Consider the following 18,705-nt stretch of genomic DNA (forward strand, 5'->3'; position numbering starts at 1 on the left):
CTGGCTTGGAGCTATGTAACAAAGATAATGGGCAGTGTTTATAATGGATGAGAAGAAATGCTCATTAGTAGCCAAAAAGTTTATATTAGTTTTCACCAAATGCTCAGGTTGAAAACTGATATTAAGCCCCTAAACTGAGCTAGGAAATAGCTTAGAGCTATGCAATAAGGATAAGGGTTAATGATTATATTAGAGTGGGGAGAAATACTCATTTTATTAGACACCAACCCCCACTTTATTAAGTAAAATCTAAAAGATAGTTTTTACCAAACTTCGCTGTTCAGTTTAAAGACTGATATTAGGTTCTAAACTGCGTTAGGGGATAGCTTAAGCTATTCAACAAGGATAAGGGCTATTGTATATATTAGATGAGAAAAATACTCATTTTATTAGACATCAACCTTTCTACATTTGGTATAATCTAAAAGATACTTAAAACTGTTGAGCAGCTAGAAGGAAGTAGCCGATATATTTTTTTTAACCAAATTACACGGTTTAGGTTAAAGACTAAGCCCTGGACTGCATTAGAGGCTAGCGTGGAGATATGCAATAAAGATAATGGTTTGTGTTTATATTATATGAAGAGAAATATTTTTTCTATTTTAAAAAAATTTAGTATAATCTTTGCGGAAAATATTATCCAAGATTTTGTTGTAATTCTTTCATTACTACTATCATTCTAAAAATGTTCCACCAATATTTTATTATAAATATTTTATTGCAATGATCAATTTTTAAAATTTCCATTTTCTTAAATTAAAATTTTTTACTAAATTCTTTCTAAAAAATTTGAAAATATGTTTAAAAATTTCCAAATTACATTTACACTTGATTTTACCATAATAATTTTTTAATGGTGGTGTCACATAGAATAACAGTAAAACATTTTGGCCTGTTATCTTGGATTGCAAACACAGTGATTATTAGAGGTGGAGCTTTATTGGTAAAATAAATGCATATTTAGGGCTATGTAAACTAGTTAAATTATCAGACCTGTTTTTATCTTAAATAATTTGCAAAAATTTATACGGTAAACCAAACCATGATAATATTTACTGCATGTGAAGTAGCCTTTCCAAATGTATCTGTGAAAGGATTACTTACAAATAATGATAAATATCATAATATATTTATAGGATGTAAACTCGTAAGCTTTATATAGAAAACTATGAAATATTGGATTAAAAAATTTATACATACAAACGACTTATTTTATAAATTGATTAGGGGGATTATGATTATTTTATTATTTTTAATATTATATATAAATATAATATTTATTGTAAATATTATGCATAATTTATATATATATAATAAATAAAATTTTATAATATAAGAATATTTGTATTATAAAAAATAATTATACAAAACAATTACTGACATCCTATATTAATTGTCAATATCACATGACCTATTAGTTATAGTCTCATTTTGGCAAAGCAAAACCAATGACTAATATTCGAAAATTTAATCCCATCTAATTGGGTTAAGAAATTTGGGGGTAACCTATGAGATGAGCCCATCCACAGTTCTTGGGCAGGCTGCAGTTACCTGTGCGCGCAAGAGGCGAAACCACTTGCTTAAACGCCTACGGGAAATAAGAAGAGAGAGAAAAGCCCGTACCCGATTAAGTAAAATGTAAATTATAGGGAGGGGTATTGGTAGATTTTAAGTTTATGGTCTATATTGAATTTGTTTATATAGTAAAAATATGATATATTTTTTTAAATAAATCTGCCTTACTATTTAAGAATATTAAGATTAGTGAGTTAAGTATATTTTGGATAATTATATCAAGGTAGGTACATGAAGAGTTTTATAAACAAATAGATAAATGTATGTTTACCATGGCGGGAGGAAAGTGGTGCTTATGTTGCTGGGGGGGCTAAGAGATTTGGAGGGAGCAGGTAGCCCGATTTGATTTTTAGAAGCTTTTTTATTGAGCTTTTATTATTGTTTAAACGTATGAATTGTTCCATCGTTAGATTTAGGCTTATGATTTCTTTTATCGTTCTGTATAGCCAATATGACTTGTATTTACCGTATGTTTTACCTTCATGAGACTCGAGCCAGATTATAGCTTCATGGACTATGTTTTGTCTGAAGTTTCTGATGGTGTGACCAAAGAGTTGAATGTGCCTTTTTTTGAGAGTAGTCTCGATCGGGACATTTTTTGAAATTCGCCATAGGCTGGCATTCGAAATTATTCTTGGATAGAAAATACCGTTGAGCTGGCGCAGACAGCGGTTTACGAAAACTTGTATTTTCTTTGTCTGAGATTTATTTATTTCCCAAGTGTCGCTGCCGTAGAGGAGGACTGGAATGACTGTGGCGTTAAAAATTCGGAGCCTCGTTTTGACTGAGATCTCTCTCGCTGTCCATAGTTTGTAATATTTCATAAAGGTTATTTTGGCGTTTTTTAGTCGGGCTTCGATTTCACCGCTGATATTTCCTTTATTATCGATAAGTACGCCAAGATATTTAAAATTGTTAACTATTTTAATTTCATTTCCCTCAAATGTTAAGTTATTTATAGACGCCTCTGGGGATGGCATAATAAACGTTTTATTAAAGTTTATGGTTAAACCTACTTTGTTGCTATGAAAGCATAAACTTGTTAGTAAGTCTATTGTCTCATCTCTTGATTTGGTGATTAAAACTAGATCATCTGCGTATGAGATGATTCTTAGGTGATTGATATTATTATTGTTTGATGATATATCAACTAGGTTCATGGTGTTCGTGGTTTCCTTTATAATTTTGTTTATGATTATATTGAACAAAATAGGTGATAGTACACAGCCTTGTTTTACCCCTCTTTTAATCTTGAAGTAAGGTGAGAAAGTTTGGCCTAGCTGTAATTTGGCCCAAGAGTTATTGTAATGGTACTTCAAAATTTTAATTATGTTTGGATCGATATTGCAATCTTCTAGAGTCTCCCAGAGGGCATTGTGTTTCACGTTGTCGAAGGCTTTGCTGTAGTCTATGAAAGTAAATATAAAAGGAAGTTTATATCTAAAACACTTCTGTAGATAGATTTTAAGAGCTAGGATGGGTTCGTTGATGTTCTTATTTGGTCTGTATGCGCAAATATTGCTTGAAAGGAGGTTTTTGGTAGAATCAAGAATTCTGTTCTTCAGGAGCACCATGAACACCTTTGAGACTGTGGAGGTGAGAGCAATGGCCCTATAGTCTGCGAAAGATGAAGGATGAAGTTTCTTGGGAAAGTTGCAGATTGTGGATTTATTCCAATCATCTGGGGTCTTACCTGAATGCCATATTTTGGTGAATATGGCTAATAGATATTTGGAAATGCTCTCTGGAGCGGCTTTCATGTGTTCATTTCTAATCCCATCAGAGCCAGGGGCTCTATTATTTTTTAGTTTGTTTATGGCTCTGTTAATTTCTGTGAGGGAGAAATTGGAGTGGGATAATGGCAAGATTGTCCGTTGGGGGTTCACTATCTTGGAAGGGATCCTGGACTCAAAGGCTGACATATAGAAGTCTGTCCAGATGGCCATTTGCTCCTGAGGGTCTGTATATTTGTTACCTCCTTGTAAAGTAAGTATTGGTAATTTCTTAAAGCAGGCTGGTTTGCAGAAGTGTTTGAGCTTTTTATAGGCGTCATGAGTTTTGTTGTTCCTCATATCTATTTCTATTTCTTCAGCTTTCTTTGCTAGGTAAATCCTACGATCGCTACGTAGTAATCTCTGAATGCGTTTCCATAGTTCTAAATTACGGCTTCTATCATTTTTTATCGATAGGATTAAGTTTTTTGTATTTACTGAGAGCCATTCTCTTTTTGGTATTTGGCTGTGGTTGAGATTATTATATGCATGGAAAACCGCACTTTTGAAGTCTGTCCAACATTCTTCTAATGGTTTGGTAGGGAAGAGCTGAATGGTCCTAGCTAGGCCTGAGCATATTGTTTCATTATAGGTTGTTTTGTCAATATTAGTGAAGTGCCATTTGGTAGGTTGTTCTGGCGTTGTACGTATTGTGCTATGGATGCGCCTGGTATTATTGTTTCTCCATTCATCACTACGTATTATTATATGCGCTTTGATCAGTTTGTGATCTGATATGTTTATGTTTAGGATAGCCTTTACATCTGCAAACCAGCTATGGATATTGGATAGGAAGAGGTCAATTTGGGAGGAGTGGCCGCCTCTTGAGAAGGTCATGAGGTGAGGAGGTTTGTGTTTGAAGAACGTGTTTTCAATTTTTAGATTGTTATCAAAACATATTTGGAGTAGTTTTTTTCCATCTTTATCGTTGCTGTTATATATTGTTGTGTGGCCTATAGTATTGCTTACTTTGTATGTTATCTCATGGCCTATCTTAGTATTGAAGTCTCCCATAGCTATGATATTGTATCTTTTTGGTAGGGAGTTTATCACGTTATCTAGATGTTCTAGGAATAACATTCTTTCTGTGAGTTTAGGGGGGACGTAAACATTGAGGAGGATGGTGGGTTTGTAGGCGGTATTCAGGTATAGTACAGCAATTCTTTCGGTTATAGGGACAAATTTTATAATGAATTTTTTGAGCTTATTTTTGATAAGGAAGGCCACACCTGACCATTTATTGTTCGTGGTTCCAGAGCTATAGTATATATAATTTGTAAATTGGGCCGAATGGTTGTCGGGGGAGTGAGTTTCCTGTAAACCTATTATGTCGGTAGAGTCATTTGATAATAACGTCATAAGAATTGACATTTTATCTTTGATGCCATTAATATTTAAGGAGGACAAGAAAAGAGACCCGTTTAGCATAGTTTTAACGGAGGAGTTAAGATTCATGATGTAAGGTTTGGTAAAGAAATTTTTCTGAACTTGTATTTTGCTTGAGCTAAAGAGTTACGTGAAGGACTAAATTAGTTAGAAAACTATATGTTTTAAGAAAATTAAATCTTTTATAAGATAAATTTGGGTGAAAGCGACAAAAAGGGAAAAAAAATTATGAAGAGAAAATAAATAAGCGAAATAATAACCTTTAGTCCGGAGTGTTTGCTGGGATCCGAGTGGTTGGGTAAATTTAAAATAATTTAAAATGATTTTAAATATGGCAGAAAATTTCTTAAATATAAATGGGTGAAAAGAAAATAATTATGTAGAACTATTCTAGTTATTTCCGTTTCGATATCTTATTTATTACAGAAAATTAAATAAAATAATTAAAATAGGAAAACATGGAGATCATAATAATTTTGTAATTTGCATGTTGTTTATTTATAATATTCAAATTTCTAGAATTTATAAATTAAATTAAAATGAAGTTATGTTGGGAATATACGGAAAAGAAAACAAACAAAAATAAACATAAATAAATAATAATAAAAGGGACTCGGCGGAATTATATGGGATCTAAGATGGAGGATATGGAGGGGGAGATTTAAGAATAATAAAAATGAAATAAAATGGAGGAGGGGGGATTAAACAGAAAGTAAGATGGTGGATAAATTAGTTAAATTAGGCTTAAAGTATATTCTATGTTTAAATTAATTGTATTTGATTGTATTAGAAATTAAGGACTTAAAGGATTTAAGATTATATTAAATTTGATTATATAAGAGATTGAGTATGCATATGAATAAATGGAAAATAAGTTGGAGTTCTGAATTAAAATGGAGGATATGTAAGGGAGATTTAAAATAAATAAAATAAAATGGAGGAGGGGAGATTAAACAGAAAGTAAGATGGTGAATAAATTAGTTAAATTAGTCTTAAAAATATATTTTATGCTAAAGTTACTTGTATTTGATTGTATTAGAAATTAAGGTCTTAAAGGATTTAAGACTATATTAAATTTGATTATATAAGAGATTGAGTATGTATATGAATAAATGGAAAATAAGTTGGAATTCTGAATTAAAATGGAGGATATGTAAGGGAGATTTAAAATAAATAAAATAAAATGGAGGAGGGGAGATTAAACAGAAAGTGAGATGGTGAATAAATTAGTTAAATTAGTCTTAAAAATATATTTTATGCTAAAATTACTTGTATTTGATTGTATTAGAAATTAAAGTCTTAAAGGATTTAAGACTATATTAAATTTGATTATATAAGAGATTGGGTCTATACTTAAATTGATTATAATTAAGAGAATAGGTTTAAAGGATTTAAGGAACTTAGTTCTCATTTTTATCTTATGTGCTAGGAATAAGGTTTTATAGAAATATTGAGTAAAGTATATATGTAAAATATATATCTGGAAGAAGTAACCTGGGTACTTTTATAGTACGCGGTGAAATTCCATGATGTCTATCAAAAACATGTGTTTATCTAAATTATTATATGTTACATTTTAAAAAAGCTGAATTATGCATTAAATTTTGCAACAGATTCCTACGCAGTGATTCTAATAAAGGACTAATAAAATTGAAATGCCTAGATAAACATGAAGGATTAATAAGTGGGTTACCAAAACATCTTAATGCCCCATCTAAATTTCGAAACTTAGTTAAACCTTTTGGATTTTTCTTGCTAGTAATTGATACCATTATATTTATTTTATATTACTTTTTAACAGGTAACTGGCACATCCGTGACGGCCTGTGGTATTTGGCAATATGAAAACATACGTAAGCTTACTAAAGCGGATTTTAATTCTGCTTTAAATATGAAAATACCAAAATTTGGATCTGTTCGAAAAAAAGTAAAATGATTTCAAACTTAACTAACGTTTATTAGATATCAGATCACTGGATTAATAATTTAAATGAAGGTCAAAAATTGATTGCCTTAATTATTGGTATGAATGTAGCTGTGTTTATAATGTGGAAAATATCAAAATTTCAACCTTTTTTAATGAACTTCTTTGCCTCACACCCTAATTCTAGTAATATTATTATTATAATTCTATTTAAACCCTATCTAGAACATTCATGCTTATCCATGCTATTATCTTCATTTAGTCAGTATAATACTTGGCACCTTACATTTAATATGATAGCCTTATGGTCATTTGGCACACCTGCTTTACAAATTTTAGGAAAAGAACAATTTTTAGCATTTTATTTGATGGCAGGTTATTTTTTTTATAAAACCTATTTAATCTTTTTACAGGGACCTTTTCATCTTTAATAAGCTATGTTCTTAAAATTGCCTTGCAATCAAATGCCTTTTCTATGGGGGCTTCTGGAGCAATTATGGCCTTAGTGAGTTGTGTATGCATCCAATATCCAAATGCACAATTGTCTTTAATTATACTACCATGGATTAATTTCTCAGCCCTAACAGTATTTATTTTTAATTTTATTAAAATATTATATTTTATTGGGCATGACTAAAATGAACATACCTATGCATCCTCTATTTTAGAAGTGCAAATTTAATTAGAATAATATACAATTGTTTTTAGCTTATCAAGTGGATTTAAAAATGTTTGGTAAATTAATGAAATATTATAAAAATACTCTATTTACATGACTAAAATATACATCCATATATATGCATCCTCATTAATTATGTTGTTTTAAAAAATTTGATAACTTAGTGGGATTTTGCAAAAATGCTCTTTTTTGATCAAACTATGCATCTCCTATTAAAATAGCTCTTATTTAAAATATTTTTTTAAAATTTGTTTTTTGGCAAAACTACACATCCCTATGTATCTGCTATTATAGATGGGCAAATCTAATAAAATTAGGATTGTGTTTAGATTAATAAAATGATATAGAAAATGTATTTATTAATTTTAAAAAATATGGTAAATTAATAAAATATCAAAAAACACTTTTTAGATGATTAAAATACATACCCCCTATGTATCCTTGATAATTATACACCATTTAAAAAAAAAAATGAATGCAGAATCATGTGTAGTACTTTAAATTCAGAAATGTTTATATTAATTTTTAAAAAAATATAAAATATGATTTTTTTAAACTACTTATCCCCTATTAAAAAGGCTAAAATTTAAAAAAATAAATATAGAATTATGTTTAGCACTTTGAGGAGATACAAAAAATGTTAATAATAATTTTTTTTTAAATAATTTAATATCAAATTTTTTTTGGAAACTATGCATCCCCTATTGTAAAAGCACAAATTTAATAAAATGTATGATTAGAAATATCATCACATACAGATCACTACGCATAGTCTAAATTTATGCCCTATTTTTAGGAAATTAATGCAGTATCATATTTACCTAAGAGGATTCAGAATATTTTAATATGTTAAGCTAGTGGGATCTAGAAAAAATACTCATTTTTTTTGGGCTAAACTACGAATCTTAGCCAATTATTAGTGAATAAAAAATAAAAGTTAAATAATGTCTTACATTTTAAGGTGATCTGGAAAAAGTTAGGTTAAAAAAATATATAAGTAAATTATCAAAATAAAAAAAAAGGGCCAAATTATAAACAATCGATTATTGTTAAAAGCTAAACATAAATTGAATAATCTTTAATATGTTGTTAAGGTTATCCAAGAAATGTGAAAGTGAAGTTTTAAATGCAATGGAATATGATTAACTGATAATCTATACGAAATATCGCTGGAGATATATTATTATTTTTAAAGTGAAATTATGTTTACCATATTGAGTAAGGCTCAGGATCAGGAGTTATAATTATCTATCTAGTCTACATTTTTAGGCGCTAAAAGCCCGAAAATTTACTAAAAATGATCATATTCATGAGGGTTTAGATTTATGCGGAGATGAGTATTAAAAATGTACAAGAACCTGGTTAAATTTTTGACCAACACTGTCTCCTCAGATAATTAAGGAAATATAATTACAAAATTTAAATGTCAAAATTAAAAAAAATATTAGATTAAAAAAAAGGAAATTTTTATGTTGTGGTGTGACTAATTGAGTGTCTGTAAAAAATTATAAGATAGATAGATCAGAAATTTATTTAAGGGAATTTCAATTTTAGGATCTTCTCCTGTCCTCCTTTTTCACGCCTACAGGAAATATAAATAAAATTAATTTTAAAAATGACCTTCAAACATAAAAACCAGTTGAAAAAGTTGTAAAGGCTTTCGGACTGGGGCGAAAAATATGCGCATAGGGTCTTTTACTCAGCTCGTAATAATTTCTTATTATAGAAAAAGATATATTTATTTGGCTATAAGTTTAAAAAATTTGGAAATTCCGGACAGGCTGGTAAAAAAGTTAATTTACTAATTTACGAAATATGATTGTACCATTGGCGTACGCAGCGGGGTGGGGGGCAAGGGGACAAATCCCCCCCCCCCCCAAGCCAAAAAATGTGCCGGATATATTTTTCAAAAATATTATTGTTTATATTTGTTAATATTTATTCGTATCTCATATTAAATATATATTTAATTATATTTATTATCACATTTATCTACTAAGTTATTTTATCAATTAATTTCGATTTCAAGTTTTCCAGCGTAATATTTACTTATTATTTTCAAATTTTTAGTGGCGTAATATTTATCTACCATTTTCAAATTTATAGTCAAATAATAATTATTTCTGAAACTTCTTGTCCAACAGGGAAAAAGAAATTGCAACCTTGTCAAATGAGATAGAGTTACTGCCATCAAGCAGTAACAGCTTTTAAGGAGTTAGAAGAGCCAATTATTTGCTATTACTGAAATATCACAATAAAATATTTCCTCAGAAGCAAGAAAATTATTGGATTCAATGCTTATTCCAAATTTTATTTCTCATTAGAATGTATTATTTAATTATAGAATTATTTTAAGTATTACTTTTCAAAAATATGACATTGACTTGATTAAGAAGATGAGAATAGCGGAGAGCATTTTATCAGAACTCAAGGAAATTAGGGCTAATGTTGATGAAGAATTTCATATTTTATATTTTATTGTTGAGTCAAAAGCAGAGCTATACGTGTTTAATATTTGTCTCCCTCGACTTGTAGCAAGGCAAGCTATTCGTTAAAACATTAATATAGGATCAGTAGAAAAGTATATCTTAAATACAGATACATTTATAAACCAAATAAATGAATTTTTAATTCATCATGCAGCACTTACTAATCTGCAAATATTACTTCCACAAAAGCCTTCCCAACCTTTTTCAGATAATGATAGAAAAAAAAAATATTTATTAGATTTTTATTATGTAGATGTTAAAGTATCTTATGATGCCTTACTAGCTGAATAACTATGTTTATAAGATTAACTATAGTTGATATAGTCCAAAAAAATGCTATGGATGCTCTCATTATTTCAAACACATTTTAGATTTAATTCCCAATGTATTAAAAGGGTTTATAAAATCTTCCCATTAGTAAACTAATGAGAGAACATTCTCTTTTTTAAGAAAAATAACAGAGGCCTGCAGAAGTACCATTTGCAGAGCACGGCCCGGATTTTTTTTTAAAGATTTTTTACTGCTCGGCCTTGGTTTTTTTTAAAAAATTTTCAGGCTCGGCCCAGCTTTTTTTAAAATAAAATTTTCAGGCCTGGCCCGGATTTTTAAAAAATAAATTATATTTATTTTTGATTTTTATAGCTAATAATAACGATTTCAAATATAGGCTGTTTTAAAAAATATAGCCCGGATTGGGTGTTTTTTTAAAATAATTCAGGCCCGGCTTGGGTGTTTTTTTAAAAAAAATTCGGGCCCGGCCCGGGTATATTTAAAAAAATTAAAATACTGTCCGGCCCGGGGGCCGGGCCTGCAGGTCTCTGAAAAACATACCAAGAAGTACAACATCTGAAAGTAGATTGAAAGGTTTGGATCTTTTGAATATTCATAGGCATTTGACGACAAGCAAGGATGAGATAATTGAAAAATTAGCTCAATCACAACGAAGATTGGATTTTACATTGTAAATATATAACATACAAAATGCAATTATTCCTAAGAAACTTTTTATGTAAAGGCTCAAAAAATTCAAATTTCTATTTTGGGTCATTTAAGTGATTCTTTACATATAATTTTTTTTATAATTCACATTAATTTAAAATTGTGTATTAGAAATAGTTATTAGTCCTAATAAATGCTTGATATTTAAAAAAAACAATAATATTTCTTAAAAAATTTTATTATCCCCCTCCCCCCAGACCAAATTCCTGCGTACGCGCCTGGATTGTACATTTTTTAAAAAAAATTAGAGCCTTTTTAATAGGGGAAGATTGGTTAAAAAAAGGGCTAACCCCACTAAGATATCAATTTTTTTTAAAATTAATATTAACATTTTCTGAATCCCTTTAAAGAGCTAAACATGATTCTACATTCATTTTTTTTAAGAAGTGATTCCTAGGGATTTGTCGGAGATGTTTAATAATCCCAAAAAGTGATTTCTGGATACTAATTTACAGAGTTGTTAAAAGATACTTTAAAAATGGATCTAGATACAGATACATCGTCTAAAATGAATCTAGATACAGATACTTCGTCTGAAAGGGTATCTAGATACAGATCAATTTTTAAAATGTATCTAGATACAGACACAATTTTTTTGTACTTCTAAACAGGGTTCACCGTTGTTCTTGAATGAGAGCACAAAATACGTAAACAACATTTTTATGTTTTATAAAAAATGTTAATTCCACTATTTTTATCGTTTCTTATAGCAAATTCTCAGTGGCTTATATCCAGTGGCGTAGGCATGGGGAGGGGGTTTCGAACAAAAATTTATTCATTAAAAGTTCATGGAATATCTATTAAATTATTTTAAAAAATTCTAAATAAATTTATTTGCTTAAAAATTTTGTGCATTAGTGGTATGGTTTTAATAATTAATAGGCGCCATGGCTAAGCAAGGATTTATATATTCCTTACATGATAAAAATATATTTCACAATCTTGAAATGATACTTGTAGATTTAAATAGGAAAAAAAATAATAAAAAAAACTGAACTTAATAAAAAACTGATCTTCACACTTACTCTCAGAAATAATAAATTTAATTTCTTACTCTAATACTAACTCCGCGTTAATCCTGGTTAGATAATACTCTTGTTAAATTTTATTTCTTTATTTAATACAAAATAAACATAAAATCATTTTATTAAACAATGGATTGACATTATATATATATGTATACAATTATTTATAAAATAAGCCCAGCGATGACAATTTTTATATTTTTTTAAAATAAGTTTTAAAATTTAGATATTTTTTGCGAAATGCACTTCCTTTATTTTTTTTAAATCTTTGGATTATTACTATCATTTAAATGATTCAACATATGAATTTTAATATTATTGAGAAGAATAAAAACGAAGTTGGTTTAATTTTACTATGCACATTTTGATAATATGAGATAAAATAAATTTTATATTCAAATACTTTTATTTTTTTAGAAAGCGTTAAATAAAAGTATATAAAAATGTATCTGAAAAGTATCTAAAAAACAAATAAAGGTACCTCTACAAAATAGTATCTAGATATAGATACTTTTTATAAAATTATATCTAGTATCTAGTTAGATACAAAACAGATACGACATTTTTATATTTAGATACAGTATCTTAAAAATTTTTGCTAATTTATCATTTTTTAAAATTGAAAATAACGTTTTCTATATCATCTCAATAAGCTAATCACGATTCTATGATAATTTTATTAAATCTGAGCTTCTATAATAGGGGATGCATAATTTGCTCAAAAATATTTCGATAATTAAAAATTTAATAATATTACCATTTTATGAATCCCCTTGAAGAGCTAATGATTGTATATTTTTTTTTAAATTAGAGCTTTTAATAAGGGGATGATGCATAGTTTTTCTAAATCCCACTAAGTTATCAATTTTTTAAGATTAATATTAACATTTTCTGAATCCTTTTAAAGAGCTAAAATAATTCTGCATTCATTTTTAAAAAATAGCGCATAATTATCAAGGATGCACAGGGATGCGTAGTTTATTCATGTAAAAAAGTATTTTTTTAATATTTTAATAATTTACCAGTTTTTTTTAAAAATTAATAAAATTATTTTATAAATTTTGATAAGCTGAACACAATTTTATATTATTATTAAATTTATGCTTCTATCATAAAGGGATGCGTAGTTTTCGGGGATGCATATTTTAGTCATGCCTCTTTTATTTGAATTTAAAAAATTATTTTTTCCTGTTAAAATATGAACAATATCAAGGCACTTAAAGGATTGTTAATATTTGACTCACTCGGTATTTTAATGAGATGGAAATTATTTGATCATGCAGCACATTTGGGAGGAATGTTATTTGGAATGTGAAATTAGATTTTAAATATTTGGTAATCATATATTTATTTTTAGATGGTATTGGAAATATGGTGATGAATATATCTGGAGCAAGAGAGAAAAAATAATATCTTATTGGCATGAATTTAGAAAATCAAGAAATTAAAAATTTATAGTTATTAATAGAAAATTTTAAACATATTTTATTATAATCATAAGCATTGTTCTGGGGGTGAGGTCTGTTGTAAAAACTTGAAGAGTCTCCTAAAAAATTAAAATTATTTTTAGATATGGATTTTCGCTTTTAAAACTAATTTTAGATATATTTTCCTTTGTTAATTTTGAAAATGACATTAAACCCTATCAGGTTGTAAAAGCTGATTCAATATATGCAATTTAGATTATTTATTGGAGTGAATGGTTAATAAATTTCAATTGTAAAACCTTCAATGATATGATGAAATATTTATATTTTTCTTGAATTATGAAATATAAATTAATTTCCGAGCTATTACCATGACCAAATTAAATTTTGGAGAGAGAATCGAACTATAAGGTGCAGCCTGGAGATGCTTGGACTTATTAGTAAAGTTTAGAGGCCTCATTTTTTATAAGGAACCTTGCCTCCATAACCCTATTCCACTTAGTCTGGTCTTAGGCCAGGTCTTTTTTAAAGGTAAAGTCTTGTATTTCAATTTGTGTTAACAATTCTTTTGCAACGGACATAAATATAAATGCCTCTAATCCAATTTCTCTTGTCTGATCTGATATTTGCCCTTACTATTTTTTTATAATTTACTAAACGTTTTTCACAATTCACTTGAGTGAATGATAATTTTAAAATATATTCGTATGCAAATTTGGGCATGCACAGACCGAAAAAGTGTCTTAGCGTTTTCCAAAAATATCGAATCGATATTAAGGGGGAAAAATAATCAAGTTCACAAACTCTTTTCCGAAGGACAAATCCCTTTACATTATATATACATTGTTAGCCATAACCTCAATTTTGTACTAGGAAAAACATTTTCAGCTTCTTCAAGTAACTTTTTATTTGCATTTTACAAACTATTCAAAATTTCTGTTCCTCGTCAGTAATTCATTACGATGGATGATAGAAATTGAAAAATTTTGAGAATTGATCACTAGATGAAGCTGTAAAGTAAAATACCATCAAGGCAATTGAATATAGCTTTGTAGCTATTATATATTATTTCAAAGATAACCAAATATAAAAAATGTAGCTCAGACTAGAGGATTTTTTAGGTAATTTACTAACTTTTGAAACAATTATTACCTTTTTTATTTTTGAATATTTATTGATTACATTAACGGAGTGCAAATTTCTCTTCAAAAATTAATAGCCCACTTGTTTTTGCAGTCAATAATTCTAATCTTACCCTTAATAAGATAAGAAGTGGTATGGTCTTTTTTTTCTTCCAAATTATAAGAGTTACATTTTAAATTTATTATACCTTATTATGTTAAAATTAATTTTTTGTCTCATTGATATTCATAATTTCGATATTATTTATCAAACTGAAGTTTACTATATAATTATTGATATTGTTAAGGATTTTATGATATAGATTGCATTCGATTTAGACGAGTTTTATCCTATATCACATATGCTTGAAAATTTATGCCTCCCCTAATATTGAATTATTAATGGCAAAAAATTTTGTTTTATATTAAAATATTAACGATTCTCAAAAACAATGTTAAGTATCTTAAAATATTTTTTTCTATTCCTATTACTTCTTATTTGCTTGGTGAATGATGTTATAGCGTATGTAAACGGGTGGATCGACAATATGACCGACTAATCTTACTATTCATTATAAGCTTAGATCATTTATTATTAAATAATCAACTGATTATATAATTATCAAATTCTTAAAATATAAATAATCTAATATTTAAAACGAGATTATTACTTTTAAAGTTATTTTTATTATATAATAACATAATATTTTTATTTTTGTCATTTAATCTATATTATTATATTGATTACAATATGGTATATTTGCAAATAAATTTAATTTTACACTTTTTTGCTCGTCATTTATTTTGGAAATAATTATGAATGTATGATATTTGGCATCATCGAAGTAAAAAGTCTGGTTATACGCCACTTATTTTTTGTCAACCTCATTATACCCTGATGCTATCCGGCAGCTTTAAATCAGAAATCTTTTTCATTTTAAATTTATCATTTTTATATATTATAAATGAATGTGCAGATTATAAAAGATACAGAAGCTAGAATCTGATCTTTTACAAGCTAATAAAATTCTATATTTTTTAAGATATGAAAATAGCCCCATTATTTTAAAAATTTGTAAAAATATTTGAGCTGTATTTAGTGTTTAAGATTGAGGTTTAACAATCATTTCATATTACATTATTTTTAATAAAGACCCCATGTCAAAATGATTAAATTAATAATGAAATATATCTAGGATTATATATAATTCCAATACGGCAAGATTTATAATAAAATGTAAATTAATCAAAACTTGAACTTCATTCAAAAGAATAAATTTTTTTGAAAAAAGATAAAAAATAGCTAAATGTTAAAGAGAAAATGTTATTAAAAATAATTTGTAGCCGTTTTGCCCAGTGTTTCGATATTGGAATATTTTCATTTTTTATGCTGGAACTTATTTCTATATAATTTTTTTTCTCCTTTTGTTGACTGATCTTTATATTTATTTATTAGCTGTTATATTTTATTTTTGTATTAAGTCCATTTTGTCAAAAAAAATTAATTCTATAATAGTTTTTGTTTTCATATTCATTTGTGTTGAATAATTAATTTTATTATTCTTGTTCCGATATTAGAACGCCAGACACTCAAATGAATATGATTTTGAGGCTCAACGAAAAAACTACACAGGTCTTAATATTTAAAAAAAATTCGTTTCCATAGATACACATACACATCAATAAATTTTTATTGCACGAAAATAATTACAGAGTACAATTGTATAAATGTATGACATCTATATTTATAAAAATTTACTATAATAAAAGTTAGCATTAATATTTTAATTAGATATTTGAAAAAAATATTCGGCATCATTTTGATTTCATAGAAAATTTATAAACTTATTCTCCGTAACAAGACTGTATTGTCTCTTCAATACTTATCATGAGATAATCTGAATTGTGATACTGAACTAGAAGATATTTTTTTTATTAATTTTTAGTTTTGGAAAATTACATTCTGCCATGCTGTAGTATTAACATGTAAAATTAAAAATATAAACATGGGTGCTAAAAGTTTAGAGACGCCCGGCTATCGATGAAATAACAATTAAGATAAACTTAGCCAAATCATATAGTGTATTTTTTTAATTTCCTATGGTAACCAAAAATTTTATCAGGGTGATTGATCTAAAACAAGTTAATATTTTGCCATAAAATTGTTGGCTTGGTTAAAAAAATAGTTTGCTTAGGAAAGTTTAAACGATTTTGTTGGTTTAAAAATCAGAGGTATTTTAATAAGTTTCATGCTTGCAAAATCGTTTTTCCAGTTGATTTGTGATTATATCAATAAATGTAATGTAAACATTAGCCTTAAAATATTTATCTTTATTAAGCCAATCATCTGGACAAAATTCCTTTTTACTTTTGGAACTTTTTCCTTTTCGAAATGATAATCCATGTTCGACCATTTCTTCAGCGTTTGTTATAATCCTTAAAAAAGAATTTCTTATTCTTTTTGCTGTAGCAGTTAGAAAAAAGAAGAAATAAATATAATATACTGAATGTCAGTTATTTTTATGATATGAACAATTAATTTTCCTTGGGGGAAGAAGAGAGAAGGGGAGATCAGAAGATGCCAGCTGGGAAAGAACAAAAAATATTGGGATTTGAACTATTTTTATGAGTATGAAACATTTATAAATTATTTTGATGTGAACATAAATAAAATATGGTATAACATGAAATTAAACAATGTGGTTGTCCTATTTGGTAATGTTTATTGTTGGTATTTATTTAATTATTAGAAAAGGATTGTTTGGGATTGATAAGTTATATTTTTGTAAAGGGAAGGGTTGAGAGTAAGGGGCATTCTTCTATACTTTTATAAGAAAGTTCGAAATATTTTATTGTAGTTTTTAGATTTAAGTCAATGGAGCAAATATTTTGAAACGATGTTGCCATTTTCCAATAATTCGCACTGAAACATAAAATTTTTTCATTTAGTAACATAGTATCCTCTTTCACTCAAAAATTGATTTAAATATTATAGTGCTTGTACAAAATTGAATCATGGATGATAATCTTGTAAGATATAATATTTTAAATATCTTAAAATTGTTAGATTCCTTGAAGGCTCTAATTTTTAATATGCCCCATTTAGTCATAGTTACTATAAACATTTTTTTGAATGAAGTTTCTTGTTTTGCCAATGTTTGACTTAGCATCATCTAGGACAAGGTTCCAAATGTGTATACGATGTATAAATTCGTCCTTGGGTTGATTTCTTTTTCTTATTTGAACAGAATATATACCAATTCCAGTATTAACGATTTGGTCATATCCCTGTCTTCTACTTTTTTATATCATTGCTAAATTTTTCCAATGCCTGTGTAATATCTGATGTTATTGATTTGGAATTCTGTTTTGGGTCCTTGGATTTCTAAAAAACGATTCGTTAATTATAATATTATGCTAGATAATATTACCATTCTTTATCTATAATCTGAATATAAAGCTTAGTTAGCAAATTTTTTAAATTTCTTGGACTGTTTAATAATCACATGAAAGAAGACTTTTTGCCAAATTAAATATAAAATATTAAGTTTTGTTTACTTTTAAATGAATATAATTTAAAATGATATTATACTGATATATGTTTAAATCTATAAAGATTACAGTATAAGTGTAGTTTAATAATGATAAGCATACTTTTATCAATCCTATAGATACAATATAAGTGTAATTTGATAATAATAAGTTTACTTTTATCAATTCCATTTATTAATGCATCTACTAAGTAGGTAAGAGCAAAATAAGCCAAAAATTTTTGGGAATTTTTTTATATATTGTATTTTATAAAAATAATAAATAAAATAACTTCATAATACAATATAAAAAACGCAATAATTTAATTTAAAAAAATGATGAAAAACTTAGAACCAATTTTTTTAAAAATATATATAATAACTTTATAAACTGTTTATCATTGGGAATCTAAAATACATAAAAGATACTAACAAACAATATATTGTCTCTATAAAAATATATAATAAATAATACAATATTTAAAAGAATAAACCCATTAAAAAACAAAAACTCTACAAGTTAGTCAGCAGGACTTAATGAACCATATATAGAAATATAGCTCTATTGACGAATTTAGATAGATATACATTGCCTGATCACCTGTGATTACACGTAACTTTTGTATGATTGTTACGAATCATCTTAGGGATTGAAATCCAAATGAACCATGGTGCCTAAATCACTGTAATGAATAATTTAGGTGACTATATTTATTGGTTTTAAGTTTCTCTGCTACTGATGGAGTTGGTAGAAATGATCTGGCTAAACGATCTAAGC

The 18,705-nt window shown here is 27.4% G+C and overlaps 1 protein-coding gene across 1 annotated transcript; it reads left to right on the top strand.

Annotated features, from left to right (window-relative positions):
• The first annotated feature begins 6,259 nt into the window (after positions 1 to 6,259).
• Positions 6,260 to 14,369, top strand: LOC135923696 (presenilin-associated rhomboid-like protein, mitochondrial). Its single transcript, XM_065458594.1, has 7 exons — positions 6,260 to 6,491; positions 6,535 to 6,660; positions 6,696 to 6,843; positions 6,883 to 7,032; positions 7,071 to 7,243; positions 13,063 to 13,160; positions 13,207 to 14,369. The coding sequence occupies exons 1-7, from the start codon at positions 6,300 to 6,302 to the stop codon at positions 13,295 to 13,297; spliced, it is 978 nt and encodes a 325-aa protein (XP_065314666.1). The 5' UTR covers positions 6,260 to 6,299; the 3' UTR covers positions 13,298 to 14,369.
• Positions 14,370 to 18,705: the final 4,336 nt, after the last annotated feature.

This window comes from Gordionus sp. m RMFG-2023, chromosome 2 (assembly GCF_954871325.1).
Source record: "Gordionus sp. m RMFG-2023 chromosome 2, tfGorSpeb1-WG-v2, whole genome shotgun sequence".
In the NCBI taxonomy this organism is placed as follows: Eukaryota; Metazoa; Nematomorpha; class Gordioida; order Chordodea; family Parachordodidae; genus Gordionus; species Gordionus sp. m RMFG-2023.

Excerpts from the sequence above, each read along its gene's own strand:
- LOC135923696 (XM_065458594.1), top strand. The coding sequence starts at position 6,300 with ATGTTACATTTTAAAAAAGCTGAATTATGCATTAAATTTTGCAACAGA. Across the intron at positions 6,661-6,695 it reads TTGGATCTGTTCGAAAAAAA|ATATCAGATCACTGGATTAA; the intron begins GTAAAATGATTT and ends AACGTTTATTAG. Across the intron at positions 6,844-6,882 it reads TGCCTCACACCCTAATTCTA|AACATTCATGCTTATCCATG; the intron begins GTAATATTATTA and ends AACCCTATCTAG.